Raw genomic sequence first — 19516 nt, forward strand, 5'->3', positions numbered from 1 at the left:
CTGAGCTGTCAGTCAGCACAGAGCCCGACGCGGGGCTCGAACCCACGAACCGCGAGATCATGACCTAAGTGAAAGTCGGACGCTTAACCGACTAAGCCACCCAGGCGCCCCTGTTCAGATTTTCTATTTCTTAATGATTCAGGCTTGGTAAATGGTGTATTTCAAGGATTTTATCCATTTCTTCTAGATTATAAAATTTGTTGGCATAGAATTGTTCATAGTGGCCTCTTATAATCATTTGTATTTCCACGGTATCAAGCTGTAATGTCTCCTCTGTCATTTATAATTTTGCATCTTCTCTCATTTTTTCCTTGGTTAGTCTAGCTAAAGTTATGTTTACCTTTTCAAAAGCCAGTTCTCACTTTCAATGATTTTTGTTCTGTTGTCTTTCTAGTTTCATTTATCTATGCTCTAATCTTCAATATTTATTTCATTCCTTCTGATAACTTCAGGCTTAGTTTGTTTTTTCTAATTGTTTGAAATGTAAAGTTAGGTTGTTTACCTGGAGGCCTGGAGTCTTAAATCAGACAGAGGACACAAGCCATAATGAAGAGAACTAAATGAGGAAAGTCACTACTATCTACGGAAAACAACACAAATTCCTTAGAGACAAGAGAATCAGACCCACAAGCATGAACATCAGCACTGCCCACTGCCTAAAACAACTTGTGGGCAGAGCTTCCACGAAATCTGTCAGGAGGCCTAATAAAAGTTGAGCAGTAGTTCATAAGACTAATCTAATTTAACTTGGTTTTGAACACCAAAGACTGGGCCCTACAGAAAAGGGAAATGAGGAAACAAATAAAGAATAATATAGGATTTTTGTTTAAAAGTAGTTCAACCCCTGGAGTGCCTGGGTAGTTCAGTCGGTTAGGCATCTGACTCTTGATTTTGGTTCAGGTCATGATACCACAGTTCATGGGATTGGGTGCCGTGTCAGGCTCTGCACTGACCATACAATGCCTGCTTGAGATTCTCTCTCTCCCTCTCTCTCTGCCCCTTTTATGCTCATGTTCACTCTCTCTCTCAAAATAAATAAACTAAAAAAAATAAATAAATAAAAGTAGTTGAGCCCCCTACTCAACAAACATATCGTTAGCTATGTGTGCTTGTTTTACTTATGCTATTTTTCTCTGCCTGGAAGACTTGCCCCAATCCTACCACTTTTCATTTCTTTAACTTTTAACTTGTCTTTCAAACTTCAGCTCAAGCATTATCCCTTTAGAAAGTGTTATCCAAAAAAAAAAAGAAAAGAAAGTGTTCTCCAAAGTTGGAGTATGACATATTTGCTTTCATAGTACCCTTTCAGAAACAAATGATTATTGCACTTCTATCAACTGACAGGCAACTGATGCATTCCTCATTCATAACACCTATTTTTTATTATATGAAAATTATTTTCATTTAACTATTTACATTTTTTTATGCTACCCATCCTAGAGCCTAGTCAGTGCCTCTGGGCATCTTTGGTAAATGCCTTGAAGCTCCCATGAAGTACCAGATGCTAGAAATCAAAACAATTCAGAAGGTGCCCCTGCCCTCAGGGAGCTCACAAACAAGAGAGAAAAGAGGAGATTAGCAATTATAGCTCACAATAGGGTGAAGGATGCTGTAAATAATGCCTTGGGCAAAGGAACCTTCTGAATTCTCCAGTGGGGAAGAGACTGGGTGTACAGCCTTTGTAGAGAAAAACATGTTCAGTGTCCCAAATCTGTTTTGCAGCAAGCTCACCAAATGTACATATCGGCCTTATGAATAGCCTGCATACCACTCACCATTAGCCAGCCTACAGGGGATGAGCACATTTGCATTTCATTTATTTCTTTACACAGTTAAATTACATTGAAGAAGCTAGATATTTTTCCACCTACATAGCTTTCTTAACAAGCTAAGTTCAGACCAAGGAATGAGGGAGGGAGGCCAAAAGAAAATGTGTAGTACCCACAATCTTTAATCTGCAACTATGTGTAGGTAATGCAATCAGTCTATTATTAGTCGTTAAGCAGCTGGTTTGGTTAGAAACCAAGTTTATGAACAGAACTGCTATAACCATAAAAAAAATTATTCCCCTGTGATTGAGGAGTACAATGAAAAGTGTTAAATAAATACAAGGGAAAGAGAGTACTTTCTGAAAGCCAATCTGCCTTGACTGCAGTTTAAAGGAGAAGCCAAGTGACTAAGAGTAGGTGGGGGAAGAGTCAGAATTCACTAGGTGGTGGTGACTTCTGTTCTCAGTCCCTGATGACGCTCACTCAACAAGCTCTTTCCAAAAGGGCACAGGCAAAATGGGAAAAGTACCTCCGCAGTTCATTCATCACCTTGAACGCCTTCCCCATGTGGGCAGAGTTGACAGTGATGATCCTCTGGTTCTTCTCATCATCCCCAGCCTGAACCGGGGGCTGGGAGCCCAGCTTGAGGCTGTGAACAGGAAGAGAGTGGGAGGGGAAAGAGAGGATCACATGTTGGTAAATCCATTCACCCAGCTGCCACAACTCTGTGCATTTGTCCACCCACCAGAAGTGTCTTTGTCAGCTTGTTTGCTTCATCACAGACCCAGAATGGAAAGAAAATGCATTGGGTCAGCCATTCCTGCAGGACCTTCCAGTGCAAAGTACATTCCTCTGGTGCAAGCTGGGTCCTCGCTCAGCTACCACCAGCACCTATACAACTTTGTGGAAAATCCTTATCCTCCATCCCCCATGCCCTAAAGGGGTGGAGGAGACGGAGGGAGACTAAGTGACCACTCACTTCACAGGGAAATTTGTTCGCTCAACAAAAATTTAATGGAGCCTACCGTGTGCCAGGCACTGTATTTAAATTTAAGGGAGTGGCACCTAGGTGGCTCAGTCATTTAAGCATCCCACTTAAGCTAAGGTCATGATCTCATGGTTTGTGAGTTCGGCCTGGCATGGAGCTCTGTACTGATAGCTCAGAGCCTGGAGACTGCTTGGGATTCTGTGTCTCCTTCTCTCTCTTCTCCCCCACTTTTGCTGCGCCCTCCCTCCCTCTCTTTCTCTCTCTTTCTCTCTCACACACAGACACACACAAATAAATGTTAAAAAATTTTAAGGGAAACACAACAACAAACAAGGCACAGACATTATTCTTTTTTTTTTTTTTTTTTAATGTTTTTATTTATTTCTAGGAGAGAGAGAGAGACAGTGTGAGCAGGGGAGGGTCAGAGAGAGAGGGAGTCACAGACTGAAACAGGCTCCAGGCTCTGAGCTGGCAGTCAGCACAGAGCCCGACGCGGGGCCCGAACCCACGAACCGCGAGATCATGACCCAAGCGAAAGTCGGACGCTTAACCGACTAAGCCACCCAGGCGCCCCGGCACAGACATTATTCTTACAAAGCTTAGAGTTCAGTGTAGGAGAAAGCCAGTAAACACCTAAACATCATATCTTATGTATCATGACTGGACAGAAGTGCAGAGGATAGGCAACTACTCCAGGGCTGGCAGGATGAGGGGAAACTTGCCACAAGCTGAGGGAGAGTGGAAATTCCAAGAAAGAGCAAAAATAAGCAAGGCAAAAAGGAAGATGGAGAATATCCCAGCAAACGAAAGAGTACATACACAAAGACCTGGAGGAAAAGAGTCAAGTGAGCTCAGTAAAACTGGGAGAGTCTCAAGAGCAAAGGCTAAAAGACTCGGAAGTCCTGTAAGTGTTATATTAGCAAAGCTAAGGAGCTTGGATTTTACTGTGAGACAATGAGAAGCCATTAAAGGCAGAGGGAAGTGGGAAAGGAACAGGTAAACACATCTGCCCTTGAGAAAGATCACATTGGGTGTGGTATGGAGAACAATGGCACAGGAGTGAAAACTTTTGGGAAACCATAATCCTGTGGAAAGACAAAGGACCATCATCATTATGAAAAGAAGAGCTATACATGTGGGCTAAGTGAGCAAGTGGTAACTCGCAAGAGTCATTCATAACCTCAAAGTCCTCTATACATAAGACAAAACACTCATACCCCTATGGATGCCAAGTAGATGCCCAACTACTCCTAAACAATATCTCTCAGCTTTATGGGGGGGGAGGGAAAAATTATCAAAAGAATGGTCAAGGAGTGTCTGGGTGGCTCAGTCAGGTAAGCATCTGACTTTAGCCCAGGTCATGATCTCACAGCTAGTGGGTTCAAGCTCTGCTTGGGGCTCTGTGCTGACAGCTCAGAGCCTAGAGCCTGCTTTGGATTCTGTGTCTCCATCTCTCTCTGCCCCTCCCCTGCTCAATCTCTCTCTCTCTCTCTCTTTCTCTCTCTAAATCAATAACCATTAAAAAAATTGTTTTAAAGAATGGTAAAAAAAAAAAAAAAAAAAAAAAAAAAAGACTTCTTTTTCCAGACTAATGAAACTTTTCAGCTCCAAGGTCAAGTCCAGGACCTTGGAGTTACCTCTGTTCTGGTAGGAAAACAGGACCTTCACCACCTGTGTAGATTTGGAGACTCACAGTTCACTCCAACTCTCCAACTCTAGTTTAAAGACAGTTTGCTTTGCCTTTGCCTGGTGTGCCTCCTTCCATGCGACCATCTAGACTTGCAAACTGGCTTGAGAAAGGGGCTTCTTTGGTTAAGGGAATGTTCCAGGAACCTGATAATCTTTACAGATCTTACAGTGAAATCTGCAACTAGTGGAACATTCAAATTACAACCACCATGCAAGACCTACACTTTGTCTGACCATCACAGACTCCTCCCTTGGTTTCCATTCTCCACCTACAGTTCAGCATGCAAATGCAGGCCACAGTCATCTGACTTTTGGGACTGTTTGGATTCTGGGGGCAAAGAAGTAAGATGATCAGGCACAGAAGATAAATATCAACAGATACACAAATGCAGATGATTAGAGTTATATGTTTAAGGAGGTAAAGAAAATCTCAAAACAGAAGATATGATCAAGGTAGAAAGCACCCAGTAAAGGCAAAAAACTTCATGTAAGAAATCCCACAAGCATCATTTCTTTTAAAGTAAGTGTTTTTCCCTAATCCAAGGCCGGAAGATCTTAATTTCTATTTTCTCCTAAAAGTTTAACATTTTTGCTTTTTTTTTTTTAAAGTTCATTTATTTGACAGAGAGAACATGTGAGCAGGGGAAAGGCAGAGAGAGAGGGAGACAGAGGATCCCAAGCAGACTCCTCACTGTCAGCATGTAGCCCAACATGGGGCTTGATCTCATGAACGGTGAGATCACGACCTGAGCAGAGGATCAAGAGTCTGATGCTTAATCCACCCAGGTGCCCTACATTTTTGCTTTTGATTAATGGCCCTTATTTTATCTGATGTTGATTTTTATGTCCTGGTGTGAAATACGGATCTAATTTTTTCCATATATTCCTCTTATTGAATAATTATTTTTCCCACTTACCTGTCATGCCACCTTAGGGCATGTCAAAGTTCCAAATATAAGGATCTATTCCTGGACTCTCTAAGCTATTCCACTGGTTGGTTTATCCGTCCCTATGCCAGTACCACATTGTTTTTGTAACTTCATTATAAGGCTTGATACCTGAAAGGGCAAATCCTCAATCCAATTATCATGCTTCAAATGTGTCTTGACTATTCTACTTTCTTTATTCTTTCACACAAATTTTAGTATCAGCTTGTTATGTTCCATGAAACATTCTGATGAGATTTTGATAACAACTGCAATGAATTTATAGATCAATTAGGATAGAACTGACATCTTTCTGATATTATGTCTTCTGATCCATGAACATGGAATATCTCTCTCCATTTATTTAATATTCTTTAATGTCAAACTTTTATATTTTTCATATGAAGACCTTATACATTTGATTATACTTACTAGGTACTTTAAGGCTGTTGTTGCTGTTTTACAGCAACACTCTGATTGCTATGGTTTATAAAATGCAATTGATTTTTGCAAATTACTATCCAGCCACTGTACAAAATGTTGCTATTATTTTTATATTTGTCTGAAGAGTCGATTAAGTGTTCTATGTAAATCATCAAATTAACCTGCATATAATGCCAGAGGGTTTTTCCCCCGCTCCTTTCCAATTCTTAGATGTCTAATTTAAAAAATTTTTTTAATGTTTTATTTATTTCTGAGAAAGAGAGAGAGAGAGAGAGAGAGAGAGAGCACATGAGAAGGGGAGGGTCAGAGAGAGAGGGAGATACAGAATCTGAAGCAGGCTCCAGGCTCTGAGCTAGCTGTCAGCACAGAGCCCGACATGGGGCTCGAACCCACGAACTGTGACATCATGACCTGAGTCGAAGTCAGATGCTTAACCAACTGAGCCACCCAGGCGCCCCTAACTTTTTTTTAAAGAAATTTTGCACTGGCTAGGATGGCCACACAATTTTGAATACAAAATGTTTTAATAAATATTCTTGTCATCTTCCTGATTTTAAAGACGATGTTTCTAATGTTTCCCTACTGTGCATGTTTGTTATAAAATTTTTATAGATGACCTGCATCAAATTAAGAAAACTTCCTTGCATTTTATTGTTTTTTTTAATCATAAAGTTATACCAAATTTTCTCATATTTTTTTTATCATATATTTTTTGGAATCTAATGAGCTGATCATATCGATTTTTCCCTTTAACCTGTTAATGCGGCAAATGATAATATATTTTCTAAAACTAAACCATATTTGCATTCCTGGGATAAATCTAGAAACTGTAACAAGACTGCATATTCACCATAAATGCTATTTACGAATTGTAAAGAGACTTAAAAGACAAGAAGAAAAATATATAATATGGTATTGATCACAGAACCACTAATGGGTTTTGACAGGGAACTAATAAGATTAGAGCTCTTAAAAGCCCAGTGGACAGACATCAGTTCCATTTCACATATATGGAGATGTAAAACAAACACGGCCATTTTGGAAGCAATGACAACAATATCCAGCATGACTAATGAACAGGAAGCCTTGGTCTTCCTTGCTGTGTTGGCTTTTTCACTTTCCAGCCTGTCAAAATGGTCCAATAATGCAACCCTGTTAATACAATGTTGTGTTTACCAAAGGTCTCAAACACAGATTGCCTATTCAAAGGATTAAAGTTCAACAAAATGCAATTCATACCAAAGCCTCCCTGAAAGAACAAGTGACTTGGTAATGCCCTCTGGGCTGGTTCTGGAAATGACATCTGGTTTTCCCACTATATCTGGAGCCCTTCCCACCCTTGATACAGGGGCAAGGCTTGACATCAGACAGATCCTAAGGTCTCTCTCTTTCATCCCCTGCTCTGCACCTCTGTGATGACTTGGGAATTCCGAAATAAAGCCTAGATCTCTGGCTTCTGGAGGGTACAAGCTTCATGGCAACTCAGTGACCCTTCAAGGAAGAGGAAAGTAAGGAAAGAGAGCAGCTGAGGGCTCAGTGAAGTTAAGAATCTTGTATAAGATCACACAGATAATAAGTTGCAGAGATGGAAGCTGAGTTCAGGTGTCAGCCAAAGCTATTTTCACGGGAGTCTACACCCTCCAGCAGTAGGGCATACATATATGTGCGCGTGCGCACACACACACACACCCCTTAACCTAGAGTCTCATGCTCAGGTAGCATGAGATACTACATACCACCATTCCCTCCCCTAAATCTTTCTCCTTCCATCCATACCAAGTCTTAATTAGTTAGACCCCATACATAGCCCACTACCTCTCTCTCAAGGCCCCAACATGCTCAGTTCTTTACACTAGACACAGCTGGTGGATCCCCCTCCCCACCTGTGAAACACAGACCACACAAAAGCATATTCCCACTCTTTTGTCAATGTTCAATGTCTTTAAGATCATACTTTTCACTCTCCCCAGACCCAGCCAAAATTATACACACACACACACACACATTTCTCTAGGCAGATTCAATCATAAAATGTTTTCTCTTGATAAGTTTTTATTAGCAAATGCCCTTACTCTAAGCACAAACTGGGTGATTTCTCCAAGAACAAAGACTGGCTCCCACCTTGACCATCCCTTAAGTTTCAGTCCCTATTAAAACCATACCCAGTTTCCAGAACTTCCAGCCAGCCCAAATGAGGTGACTGAACCTTCCAGGTTTCATGATCTGGTGAGAGGCATAAAATCTACCAAATTTTCTCCATAGTTGATATTAATTTATATACGCCCCCTTCCACCAGACCTCAACCTCTGGCTGCTTAACAAAGGAGCATTCATCTGTGCTGAGATGCCCAAAGTTTCAGTAACATTCACGCTGAGCCATATCTAAGATTCTAATGCATCAGCAACAATAGACATGGTGAGAAAGTACTGGCCAGCCAGAATCATTGTTCTTTCCTATAGAATTAGACAGAAATAGTCATCAAAGCCATTTTCTACTTAAGCTGCAGCAGAGTAAGACAAGTCAATTTTGTCAAATAAGATAAGTCACTACAAATCTGTCTTAAAATTTTATTAATCTTACACACTGTCCTGTTAGTATTAAACATACCTCCATGGAGGGCACATGTGGGGATGAGCACTGGGTGTTATATGGAAACCAAGTTGACAATAAACTATTTAAAAAAAAACAAAAAACATACCTCCATGAACCACTACTGCTGCCATGGTGAACACAGGGAAGCAAGTAATTCCATTATCCCAGCAGGTAAAAAGGCCAACAACCCCTTCAACAAATAGCCCATAGAAAGAGAGTATTGCAAGTTGGCTCAGACTTAATTCACATTCTCCCTGATGCCATTAAGAAATCATACATATGAGAGGCACCTGGGTGGCTCAGTTGGTTAAATGACTCTTCAACTTAGTTCAGGTCATGATCTCACAATTTGTGAGTTTGAGCCCCACTTTGGGCTTCTTCCCAACAGTGTGGAGCCTGCTTGGGACTCTGCTTCTCCCTCTCTCAACCCTTCCCCCCACTTCTCTCTCTCCATCTCTCTCTCTCAAAATAAATAAACTTGGGAAAAAAAGTCATATATATGAGATAGTCAAGATTCATAGCCTTAAGAAGGATGAACATAGCTGGTCCTTCCTTCCTGAGCTCTCCAGTTCTCTTTTCCCTTGGGCTAGCCTCTGACAGTAGCCTCTCCCCTCTCTTCTACAGGAGCCATCCCCCATTTTGGATGCCCTCCCTCCAAATGCTTCCTGCACACCATTGCAAAGTGAATTCCTAAAAGGTCATTCTGATCACATCTTTCAGATTCTCACTGCCCAAAGATTTTTTCAGGGGCCATGAGGGTTATAAGCTAGAGGCTCAGTCGGAGCCCCATGCTTCCACTTATTCTGTGTATTGGGTATCCATGCAGGATTTTCTTTCAAAGAACTACAGAGCTAAAAACTTGAAACATCACCAGCCTATACGATAAAGTCATGGTATCTTGCTTAGTATTCAAGGTCCTCCCTGGCCTGGACTAAATCTAAATCCCAGTCCTATCTCTTACTGAGAAACTGTTTTCTACTGAGCAGATGAATTATTCACTATAGACAGATTCCACCTCCCTTTTCTTCTATCATAATCTAAATACCTGTTCTTCCAGGACCAGTTAAGGTTGCCTCTTCTATGAAGTCCTCTGAATACTTCAGTCCTAAGATCTCTGTCTTCTCTAAATTCCTCAAATATCTCTGTCCTATAACTCAATTGACATATATAATACTGCCCGGTATTTGATTATGTTTTCATGGTACCTATCTAACAACCTGCTCCTCTCCTACTAGATTTGACATATTGGTGGGCAAGGAACATGGGTCCAGGGCTGCTTTACATGGCTTAGCCTGCCAAGCATAGGGCCATGCCCACAGCAGGCCCTCATCACATGTCTATCATCAATGAACTATGACCTGAAAACCCTTCACTTGTCCTTACAAACTGTTAAACAGTAGAGCAGAGTGGAAGAGTCTTCCCCAACCAGTGACTCCAAGCCTAACCATTTATTTTCTTAAGTTTTTAAATTTATTTATTAGAATCCCAAGTAGGCTCTACACTGTCAGTGCAAAGCCCAATGTGGGGCTTGAACTCAAGAACTGTAAGATCACTACTTGAGCTGAAATCGAGAGTTGGATGCTTAACTGACTGAGCCACCCAGGTGCTCCCTCTCTTTTCTTCCCCAAGACAAATAACTTTAAAAAGTGAATGTGGGGTCGGCTTTCAGAGTTAAAATATAAATCAATACACATAAAATATTAATTACAACAGTTCTAAATAAAAATATATAAGTTCTAAATAACAGTCCCTCTCAGCATGGTACCTCCCACAGACATTTCTCTTGCCCTCTGTTGTCCTTTAAATTTGACTCCCTCAGCCTATCTAATACTGATGCCCTCCACCCTCTCTACACTTCCTCAAGCCTACTGTTCTTTCTGTATTCTCTATCTCAGAGGCAAAACCAACTGCCCACTCACCTATCCAAGGCAGAAAGTGGGATGTCGTCCTTAATAGGCTCTTCCCACTTTCACCCTCCTCCCATACAGCCCCAAGTGCTCCTTTAACCTCTCTCCCCTCCATTCCCTTCTCACAGCCATTGCTGCCACAACATCAGTCCAGGCCGTCATGATCCCTTGCCTGACTTACTACGATAACACCCTCCCTAATTCCAGAGTGACATTTACAGAATATCAGTAATAGCAAGGGATGTTCTCTGTGAAACCTCTCACTGGTTCCTCACTGTGTTCAGAATAAATCTCAGAGACCTATCCTGGCCCTTCATAACTCCATCATTGCCCTGAAGACCTCTTGCTACTACAGTACAGAAATACTTGCACCTAAATACACCAGGCTCTTTTGCCCCACCACACTCATTCCTACCAGCCCTTCAAGCCTCTGGCTGTAAGTCTTCCCTATCATCCTCTACTACCCACGGGATTAACTTCCCTTCTTCTGTGTTCCCACAGTACTCAGTGCTTCCCTCCATATAATATTGTAATTACCTCTTACTTTTTCTGTCTCCCCCACAGTGGGGGGGTGGGGGGGAGTGCAGTTAAATGTTTAACAGTTGGTTGCGAGGGAGAACGCCCTGATTTGTAACATTTGCCAATTTCCATGGTGTAAATACTCCCACCATGGCAGATTTCAAGCTACCAACATGTTGTCACTGAGCATGTGGAGTTGGAAAAAGATGTGTAGCAGCACACAATTATACCCCTACACAGTATTTCCACTATATAGACACAAGAGTCAGAAGCTAAATGGCATAGTCAACAGTAAAATCATTGATTTGGGGGTATTCACTACACTTGTTTATAATTTATTATTGTTATATAATTTATTTCTAACAGAGGCTATATTTAATAGAATGACTCACAATATTCCTGACAATTTAACAAGCGGCTCTTGCAAATGGCTGAATGCTGGCTCTAGCACACCACTGCCAACCCTAGACTTTGAGTCCCTGAGAACCAGGATGGTGTTTTATTTCCCTCTGTATTCTGAGCCTCTGGCACATGGCAGGTGCTCAATAAATAATCATTGAGTAAGTGATTGGATACGTAAGTAAATAAGGTGTAACTACCAACTATTCCATCTTTCCACACTTCTCATTAAAATATTTATGGGTTTGTGTCTCTCAACTCCCCCTCCTTGTACCCCCTAAGAAGGGAGGGTTCTTTATTAGCCAGTACAGTCCTCTGTTTTGGTCATACAGAATAAAGAGGATGCAGGGAGAGAGAAACGCATCATCAGCTAGAGAAAAGGGAACAAAGTGAGAGGGGTTGTTACTGAGTGTGTCACTTCTTAAGCTCTTTCCATTGCTGAGGAAACTTCATGCAAGGAATGGAAAGGAGAACACTTCTAGAGAAAGCATGTCGGTAGCATATGAGATGAAAAAGCATCAGAGCAGGCTGACTCTGCAGAAGTGTTTGGGGATCTGCCAAGTGAGGAGATCCGGGGCACCCAGCATATGAGAGAGTGGAGAGAAGAAGAAAGGGGAGACCAAGAAATGCTGCTGGGGCTTAGGAACTGCCATCCCCTCTAAAAGTCTTCAAGAGATGCAAACAAAGTTCAGAGAGCATGGGCTGGTGGTAGGCCACATACAAAGAGCCCAAGCACATCATGTTCAAGCTACAGATGAGAGATAATAAAGAGAGGCAAAGTCACCTCAAGAAAGCAAAATGACTCTGAGTCGGAGTAAGATTCCAATGGATACGCTAAAATCTCCCAACAAAGAAAGTGTCGTTTAGAAAGGGAAACTTGAAAACAAGAATCAGGCAGAGAATGCCCTTTGTCCATCTCAGGGTGCACTATCTGGGAAAGAAATGATTTAATCATCATGGTCTGACCTGGTTCAGCTTCAGATCAGATCCTTGTGGTAGAGCTTAGAGCCTGTAAATATTTGAATGCCATAACTCAGTCCTTAGCTCACCATGCAGCCTTTGATCATTTTGGCCTTTCCTGTGGTCCTCCTTTAGGAACCAAGAATGTGGTAGCAGGCCCTTGGGAACATCCTGGTCACTCTTTACTGCCTTTCTGACTGTTGTACTTTCAGTTCTTATGAATTCATCAACATGACTCTGCTTCTCCAAGTGTGGGCAGCAATGGGACAGTTACAAAATAGGGTTTCTCTACCTACAAAACTCTGCGCAAACTACAGAGATAGCATGTATCCCAATCCTGAAGTTCAAGGCCAAAATGACCAAATTCAAATTTGTACTTCTGGATTAACAGACGACCTGTCACTTGAAGATGTCTGGGCAGCAGGATTCAGGACTAGATGGTGCAGTCCTGTCATCAAGAAACACCACCCACCCACAGGCCACTACAAAGCCCCATATTCTTCATACCTTTTCAGTGGTGTCACCTCAGTTCACAGCATCAGGCTGAGTCCCAGCAATGGCCCACACAGACACATGGAAGAGGTGCATCAGTCAGTTATAGCTGCTGGCTAACAGTTAATAACAGCATTTACCAAAAGCTGATGGTATGTTAAAGCACTTTGCCTCCATGATCTCATTTTATCTTCAGAATCCCCCTATTACTCCCAGCAGCACTGAGGTAAAACTCATCTGGAAGTCCCACATAACTACTAAATGGAGAAGTGACACTCCAACCCAGGTCTATCTGACTCGGGGCCTATGCTTTTAACAGCAACGTTCACCGACTTGGGACAATGTCCACATCCTAGTGGGCCAAGGTTGCTCAATCCTTCTGGTCTCACTCTTTGAGGCTCTTCACTGTACAGCCAAACCAGGCCAAATGAAAAAGACTGAACCTTCTGTGACATTGCACTACCTCACTCCTCGGACTATGGAGAAACTTCAGTATGTATTAGAGGTGATATTATTATTGACTGCAGTGACTTCACTTAAGTCCATCGTGATTGGTTGAAGCTCACAAGCAGCTGCTGCCATTCCTATGATGTGCTCCTTGGTCAATGAGCTCAAGAACAAGTATGTTGCTAATCACAGTCCTAAGACCCCAGTTCACAGTTTTCCTCATAACCTAGGGCGGAGGTGGGACAGGGGAAATCTCTTAAGTGGGCTGTGAAAAAAAAGTAAAACACAAGAGAAACCCTTGTGTTCAGACAGGCAGAATGACACAAGCAGAGAGGGAGACTAAAAGAAAACACAACCTTTGTTATGTGGCATTTCAAGAGCCAAGCTTCTGTTTGTGCTGAAAAGAAGAGCTAAGCTCTTCCAAGTGTGTAGTCTTGATAAAGGTTTCAACAGACTTTCATAAGTTAAAAAGAAAAGTCCAGGAAAGTTGTGCTGAGAGTTTGAAAATCTTTATAAATGATTTTAAAATGTTACAGAATTTCCAGCTTAAGAACAACTGAACTTATTTAATAGGAAAAAACTAATAATAAAGCATGTTCAAGTTATTTTTTATTATAGTTTATTAATGTTCTTTTCAGGCTAACCTAGTTTTAGGGTCCATCCAGCAAATGAAAAGAATTAGGTCACTTCTACAATGGCAAATTTCATCAAATAAAGCACTTGCTTTAGAAAACTAACCCCAAAATGTTCTTGTCTGCATCTGTCTGAACAATCTAAAACCTAACAAGCAAAGTCCTGAAAACCCAAATCTGGGTATGGGGAAATCAAGTGGCTTCACTGACTTTGTTTTCTACAGTTAAAAATCTTATTTCGCCAACAAATATTTCCAAAATGGAAAATTTGGTTTCAATTATCATGGTTGAAATGTCCATCTGCTTCAGACAGCAGTGATACCCAAAATTTTCTACAAAAGTTTCTATCCACAACTACTAGGAGTGGGAGAGGACTCAAGGAATGCTGTGGGAAGAAAGAAAAGACAAGGGTATTCAACACTTGCTCTTCTCTAGAGGGGTCTTGCTAACATTTTACCTGGCAGTGACAAACTCAGCATTTAGAGAATATCAGCTAAGTCATGTCATCTCAAAAAATATGATCTATCTGTTCATCGATCAAGGGTAAAGAAAAATCTCTTCTGGCTCTGCACCTCCTTGAGGAGGACCAGGCTCTCCTTCATAAGGAGAACTGCTCCCACAAATTCATGGCATAGTGCTGGGTGCACGGTACCCCTCTCAAGCAGGTGCACCCCAGTGCTTCTGAGGAAGAAAACCACAATTTTAGGGAAAATGGACTATTGATTTCCTCTTTTTATTATGCCTCTCCCAAAAGTTGTTCTCTGCAAATCTTGCAGATATGCCAGACACTGAGCATGGAAAAAAAAAAAAATTAAGATTTTATCTTTGAATAATCTCTACATCCAATGTGGGGCTCGAACTCACAACCCTGAGATCAAGAATTAAATGCTTTATCAAGTGAGCCAGCCAGACATCCCTGGAAAAAAATTTTTTTTAATTGTAGCAATATGCCTAACATGAAAATTTCCATTTTAACCACTTTTAAGGATACAGTTCAGTGACATTAAATACATCCATGCTGTTGTGCAACCATCACCAACACATCCATCTCCAGAGTATAACAAGGCTGATCAGCCCATAAGACTGATTTTCAGAACTGAAATAAAATCCCAAGGGGTGCCTGGGTGGCTCAGTCAGTTAAGCGTCCAACTTCAGCTCAGGTCATGATCTCACAGTTTGTGGGTTCAAGCCCTGCTTCGGGCTCTGTGCTGACAGATAGCTCAGACCTTGGAACCTGTCTTCAGATTCTGTTTCCTTCTCTCTCTGACCCTCTCCTGTTCATGCTCACGTGCTCTCTCTCTCTCTCCCTCTCTCTCTCAGAAATAAATAAAACATAAAAAAAATTTTTTTTGAAATAAAATCCTAAGATCAAGAGCAAGCGCCATTTTCAATGTCTATCTGCTCTACAAACACACATACCCATACATACACACAATTCATCACTATAGTAGTTGAGAGCCAGAGACCCTCTTCCTTTGTGAAACAGAACGCAGAGTCATCTTCCTGTGACTGATCAAGAAACACTGATTTCTCACCAAGGGAGATGGGAATCTCAGCATCAGCAGGTCCCTTAGAGAGCTGAAGAGCTTGGGGGATACAGCAAAGGTGAGTGCAAACTCCTACGTTCTTCTTGAGATTTTGACTGAACAAAGGTGTATCCGGTTGGTGGTTCCAAACCACGAAAGGCATCCAGATGCCTCAGGATGTCTATAAATAGGAGGATTAAGGTAGGTGTTGGTGAAAACTAGCAGAGGAAATACCAAGCCCCGTGTGGTATCTTACTACGAGAAGATGGATGATTCAGGTAGAAGCAAAAGGAGGAGCCTAATAAGCTCTTCCCAATTTTTTCATGGGAAAAGTCCCACGTAGGTTGCTTCAGATGATAAATATAGAAAGTCCTTTTTTTTTAATGATTTGTAAAGTTTAATTTTTTTTAATGTTTTATTTTATTTCTGAGAGAGAGAGAGACAGCATGAGCAGGGGAGGGTCAGAGAGAGAGGGAGATACAGAATCTGAAACAGGCTCCCGGCTCTGAGCTGGCTGACAGCACAGAGCCCGACGCGGGGCTCGAACCCACGAACCACGAGATCATGACCTGAGCCGAAGTCGGAAGTTCAACCGACTGAGCCACCCAGGCATCCCTAGAAAGTTCTTAAAATAAGCTTTGGTGAGTATCCCAGCACAAGTCATGGGGTACACCCAGGCAATAGATGAACACTAAAGATAACAACAATTACCATTTACCTTGTACCTAGTCTGTGTCATAGATATTTTACTAGATGCTTTTTATATTACCTCATTTGATCCTCACAACAACTCTGTGAGGTACAGACACTGTTATTACTCCCATTAAACCAAAAAGAAAAATTGTGACAAAATGTGACACACTCAAGGTCACATAGTTCATAAAGGAGATTCACTGCAAGGCCTATGTTACCCTAAATCCCGGGCTTTCAATTAATAGCCTTTTAAGGGAGAAGTTATTTTCATACCCTCATGGCAAAGAAAGAAAATTGTTCAGTAGAAATCTCTTGGCTGAAAAATCTTAATGCTTAAAAACAGCCCCAATTAAGCTTTGGCGGGTTAAGTGTGGAACAAGCAGAGATTCAGGATTCCTCCAGTTGCTGGAGGTTTGACATGTGATCCTAGGCCAGTCACTCAGCTTCTCCCACCCTGGCTTTCCCAGGGAACTTGTACAACCAGGCTACTTCCCCTGTTCTCCGCCTACAAAGCATTCCATAGGGTCAATGACCCGTGCTGAGATAATAAGGCCGATAGCCAAAGATGAACCTATTGGCCAAGGTTTCAATCTCTTCTCTCACTTTCCTCTTAGTTATCACTGCTTCCCATAAAAGTTATCAGTTAATCACCAGATAATTATGCAGCACCTACTATGCATGTAGCCACATGGGGATGAGTAAGGGGTGTTCAGAGGGGCATCATCCTTACCCCCTGAAGACACATCTCTGAGTCTGGGAACTTGGTAAGATACATGAAACAAAAGCACAAAAAGATCTGGTGGGTGGGGCTATTATTCCGTATTCAACTGGAGGTACTGGAATTCAGAAGAACATCAGCCGGGACTAGAAAAGCTGAGGTTTTCAACACAAAGTAGGATTTTTAAACAGTCTTGACAGATGGATAACTTTAGGAAAAGAAGAAGGGAAATGGCATTTAATGTAAAAGGAACTCCAGGATCTAAGGATCTGGGGCTGGATGGAGTAGCATACAGGATATATGGTCACAAAACAGACCAAAAGATTGCTTGGTGAGGTATGGGTAAGCAGGGGAATGCAGACTGAGCCAGAGTTCAGAGGACTTGAGGTCTGACATGGTAAGCTGGACGTGAAGTGGGAACAAATGGTAGTGAACTGGGTGACATGGTGAACCCTGGAAGCTGCTCAATTTATATTTCTTGACTATTCTCTGCCTCTAGTAGGGGAAAAACCAAAGAACAGGCTCAAAAAGGCAGGTGGTATAAAGCGCAGGAAATCAGCCATCCCAGCAGAGAGGCACCAGAGCATCGAAGAACAACAGATCTCCTAGAGGGCAAAGACTCATTACATTTCTCAAAACAGAAGATGCCCCAAAATGCTCAGGGAGCAGTAGTGTTATCAGCCCCTGCTAGTCTTAAAAGGACCTTTCACCTCTGACACACCACCAGTCAAGCAAATCAGCGTGATCCAGAACCTCTAAACGACCATTCACCTCACCTCTGCCCTTCTACTTAACTAGCTATCACACCAGTAGGTGAGGACACTACCCACCTCTGCTCCCAGCCTAGGAAACAGGCCTCCGGATGCTTTGTTGCCCAGCAGGCCACACTAAGCTCCTGTTGCTGAGGGAGAAGCTGCATCAGCAGCACACTCAGACGAAAAAGTCCCAGACTCTTCCTGCAGGAGTCATATAAAGAAACGCAGTCCCTGGGGCCTCTTCAGACAGGAAGACACCCAACAATCATGCCAATTTTAACAGGGATACGTAATGGCATCCCTCTGCCCCATGAGATGCACCAGTGGGGACAATATGTGCAAAGGAAAGTGTTTATTGAGGTACAATCCAGTGCTGAGTTAGAAGAACCTGTTACCATTCAACCAGCCAGTTATCATCTGCATCAAACCTGCAACTCAAAGCAGTGCTCCCCCCCCACCCCCGCAATGGTGCACTGCCACACCTCACCCCTCCCTGGCTAATGCTCCCTGCTGTCTTCTCATCTCAAGGAAAATGGCAAACCTTGTTCTTTACCAGCCACAGACCGACAGAATGAAGGGGATGACACAACAGGAGGAGACGTTTTAGCACAGAAAAATGATCCACCCCCACGCTGCATAGAATACCTCTAAAATAAAAGAATCAGATCTTCGGATAATAGTTTAAAATGTATATACGCACATGCCTGCCAGAAAATAAACTCTCACTAGTTACAGCCAGCTCACCAGAAGTACTTAAATTCCCTTCTGTTGATTCCTATTTCATAAGGAATCCCTGATGGACAGAGCAAGAGCAAGAGTTCCTCTAGCACATACCTTCCAGTATAATTCATAAACTTTTCAACAAAAATGAACATCAGTTGAGAACAAGTGTCATCTGAATGGGTTTCTCTCCTTCCTATTTGAACTTGTGTGTGCATATAGGCACACAGACGCACACGCGCGCACACACACACACCCTTTTAGGACAGACATGAGCATGGTATGCTGGCTGAAGATTTGAGCACTTTGGTGTAAAAATGTAAGCAGTCCATGCCAGGCCAGCCCTGCTGTGACATCAGAAACCCCCCACCAAAGAAAAACCACCCCCGGAAAGTAGGCAAGAAAGGGAAACGCCTCCTTGAAACAGCCTGAGAAAGACAATCTTGATTCAGCCCGTGCTGAAACTATACCCGAACACCACCAGGAAGTCCCTTCTTTCAGGGTGCTCCACTGCTCAGCAAACCCAGACCTGCCTCTGCGGAAGCCAGATCTTTGGAAAAGGGGGCTTCCCTGCTCTGACTCTGCCGTCCTCGGGGATCCATCAGTGGCCAGGTCTTCCTACCCTGCCGAGCCAATGCAGATACAAAAGCTAGTAGCTGCACCACAAGCATACACACACACACACACACACACACACACACACACACACACACACTTAATACATACGTACCTTTCACCCTCCATTGTGCGAGGCCCAGCAGGGGTGGCAGCCGCTGAACTGTGCATGCACCCGGAGCTCCTAGCTCTGTTCTCAGTTCTCCCGGACAACCAACAGGAGATCTGATCAGCAACAGTGATTCAGCATGGCTGCAAATGAAGCCTCCTCCCTCTCGATCCTCCTTCCTCTGACTTACTCCCAGCAGCTTCTACCGCAGAAGCGGCAGCAGCAGAAAATGTCTTACCCAGAGCTCCCTGCAGCCCTTCAGCTGCTAAAAGCAGCAACCCACTTGCTCCCCCTCCCCCGCAGGCTCGCTGCTCCCCCCGTTTCCTAGGAACGGCGCAGCTCCATCGGCCCAAGTGCAGTGCCACCTTTCCAGCTGCCTTCACATCTGCCCAGGCATCCCCAGCTCCGGAGACTAGCCCATCCTGGGGCTCCCACCTCCTGTGCCTACGCTGCAAAGGTTCAGGCAGTTCCTCACCAGCCTAAGAAACACATGCCCCCACCCCCTCCCCTGCCTCCATAGGCTACAAGTCTGTCAGCCCAGCCGGTCGGATTGTTGGAATGAGGAGGCCCCTCTGTGGCTTGCGCTGGAGTTTATCCACCTGGGGAAATCGGCTTG

General features: G+C 42.9%; 1 protein-coding gene across 5 annotated transcripts in view; it reads right to left on the reverse strand.

Moving 5' to 3' along the window:
• Positions 1-19265, reverse strand: part of KLHL3 (kelch like family member 3) — a 125561-nt gene extending 106296 nt beyond the window's left edge. The window contains exons 1-2 of one of the 5 annotated variants that reach the window (XM_039217905.1): positions 18907-19265; positions 2319-2418 (exon numbers count right to left, since the gene is read on the reverse strand). In XM_039217905.1, coding sequence (XP_039073836.1) covers positions 2319-2380 — 62 coding nt within the window. In that variant the 5' untranslated portion in view covers positions 2381-2418; positions 18907-19265. Of the gene's footprint in view, positions 1-2298; positions 2419-17531; positions 17615-18906 lie in introns of those variants that run through there. The other 4 variants (XM_039217909.1, XM_039217906.1, XM_039217910.1 and 1 more) reach the window with 4 other exon arrangements.
• Between the last annotated feature and the right edge of the window lie 251 nt (positions 19266-19516).

This window comes from Hyaena hyaena, unplaced genomic scaffold (assembly GCF_003009895.1).
Source record: "Hyaena hyaena isolate Hyena2069 unplaced genomic scaffold, ASM300989v1 scaffold_723, whole genome shotgun sequence".
Classification (NCBI taxonomy): Eukaryota; Metazoa; Chordata; class Mammalia; order Carnivora; family Hyaenidae; genus Hyaena; species Hyaena hyaena.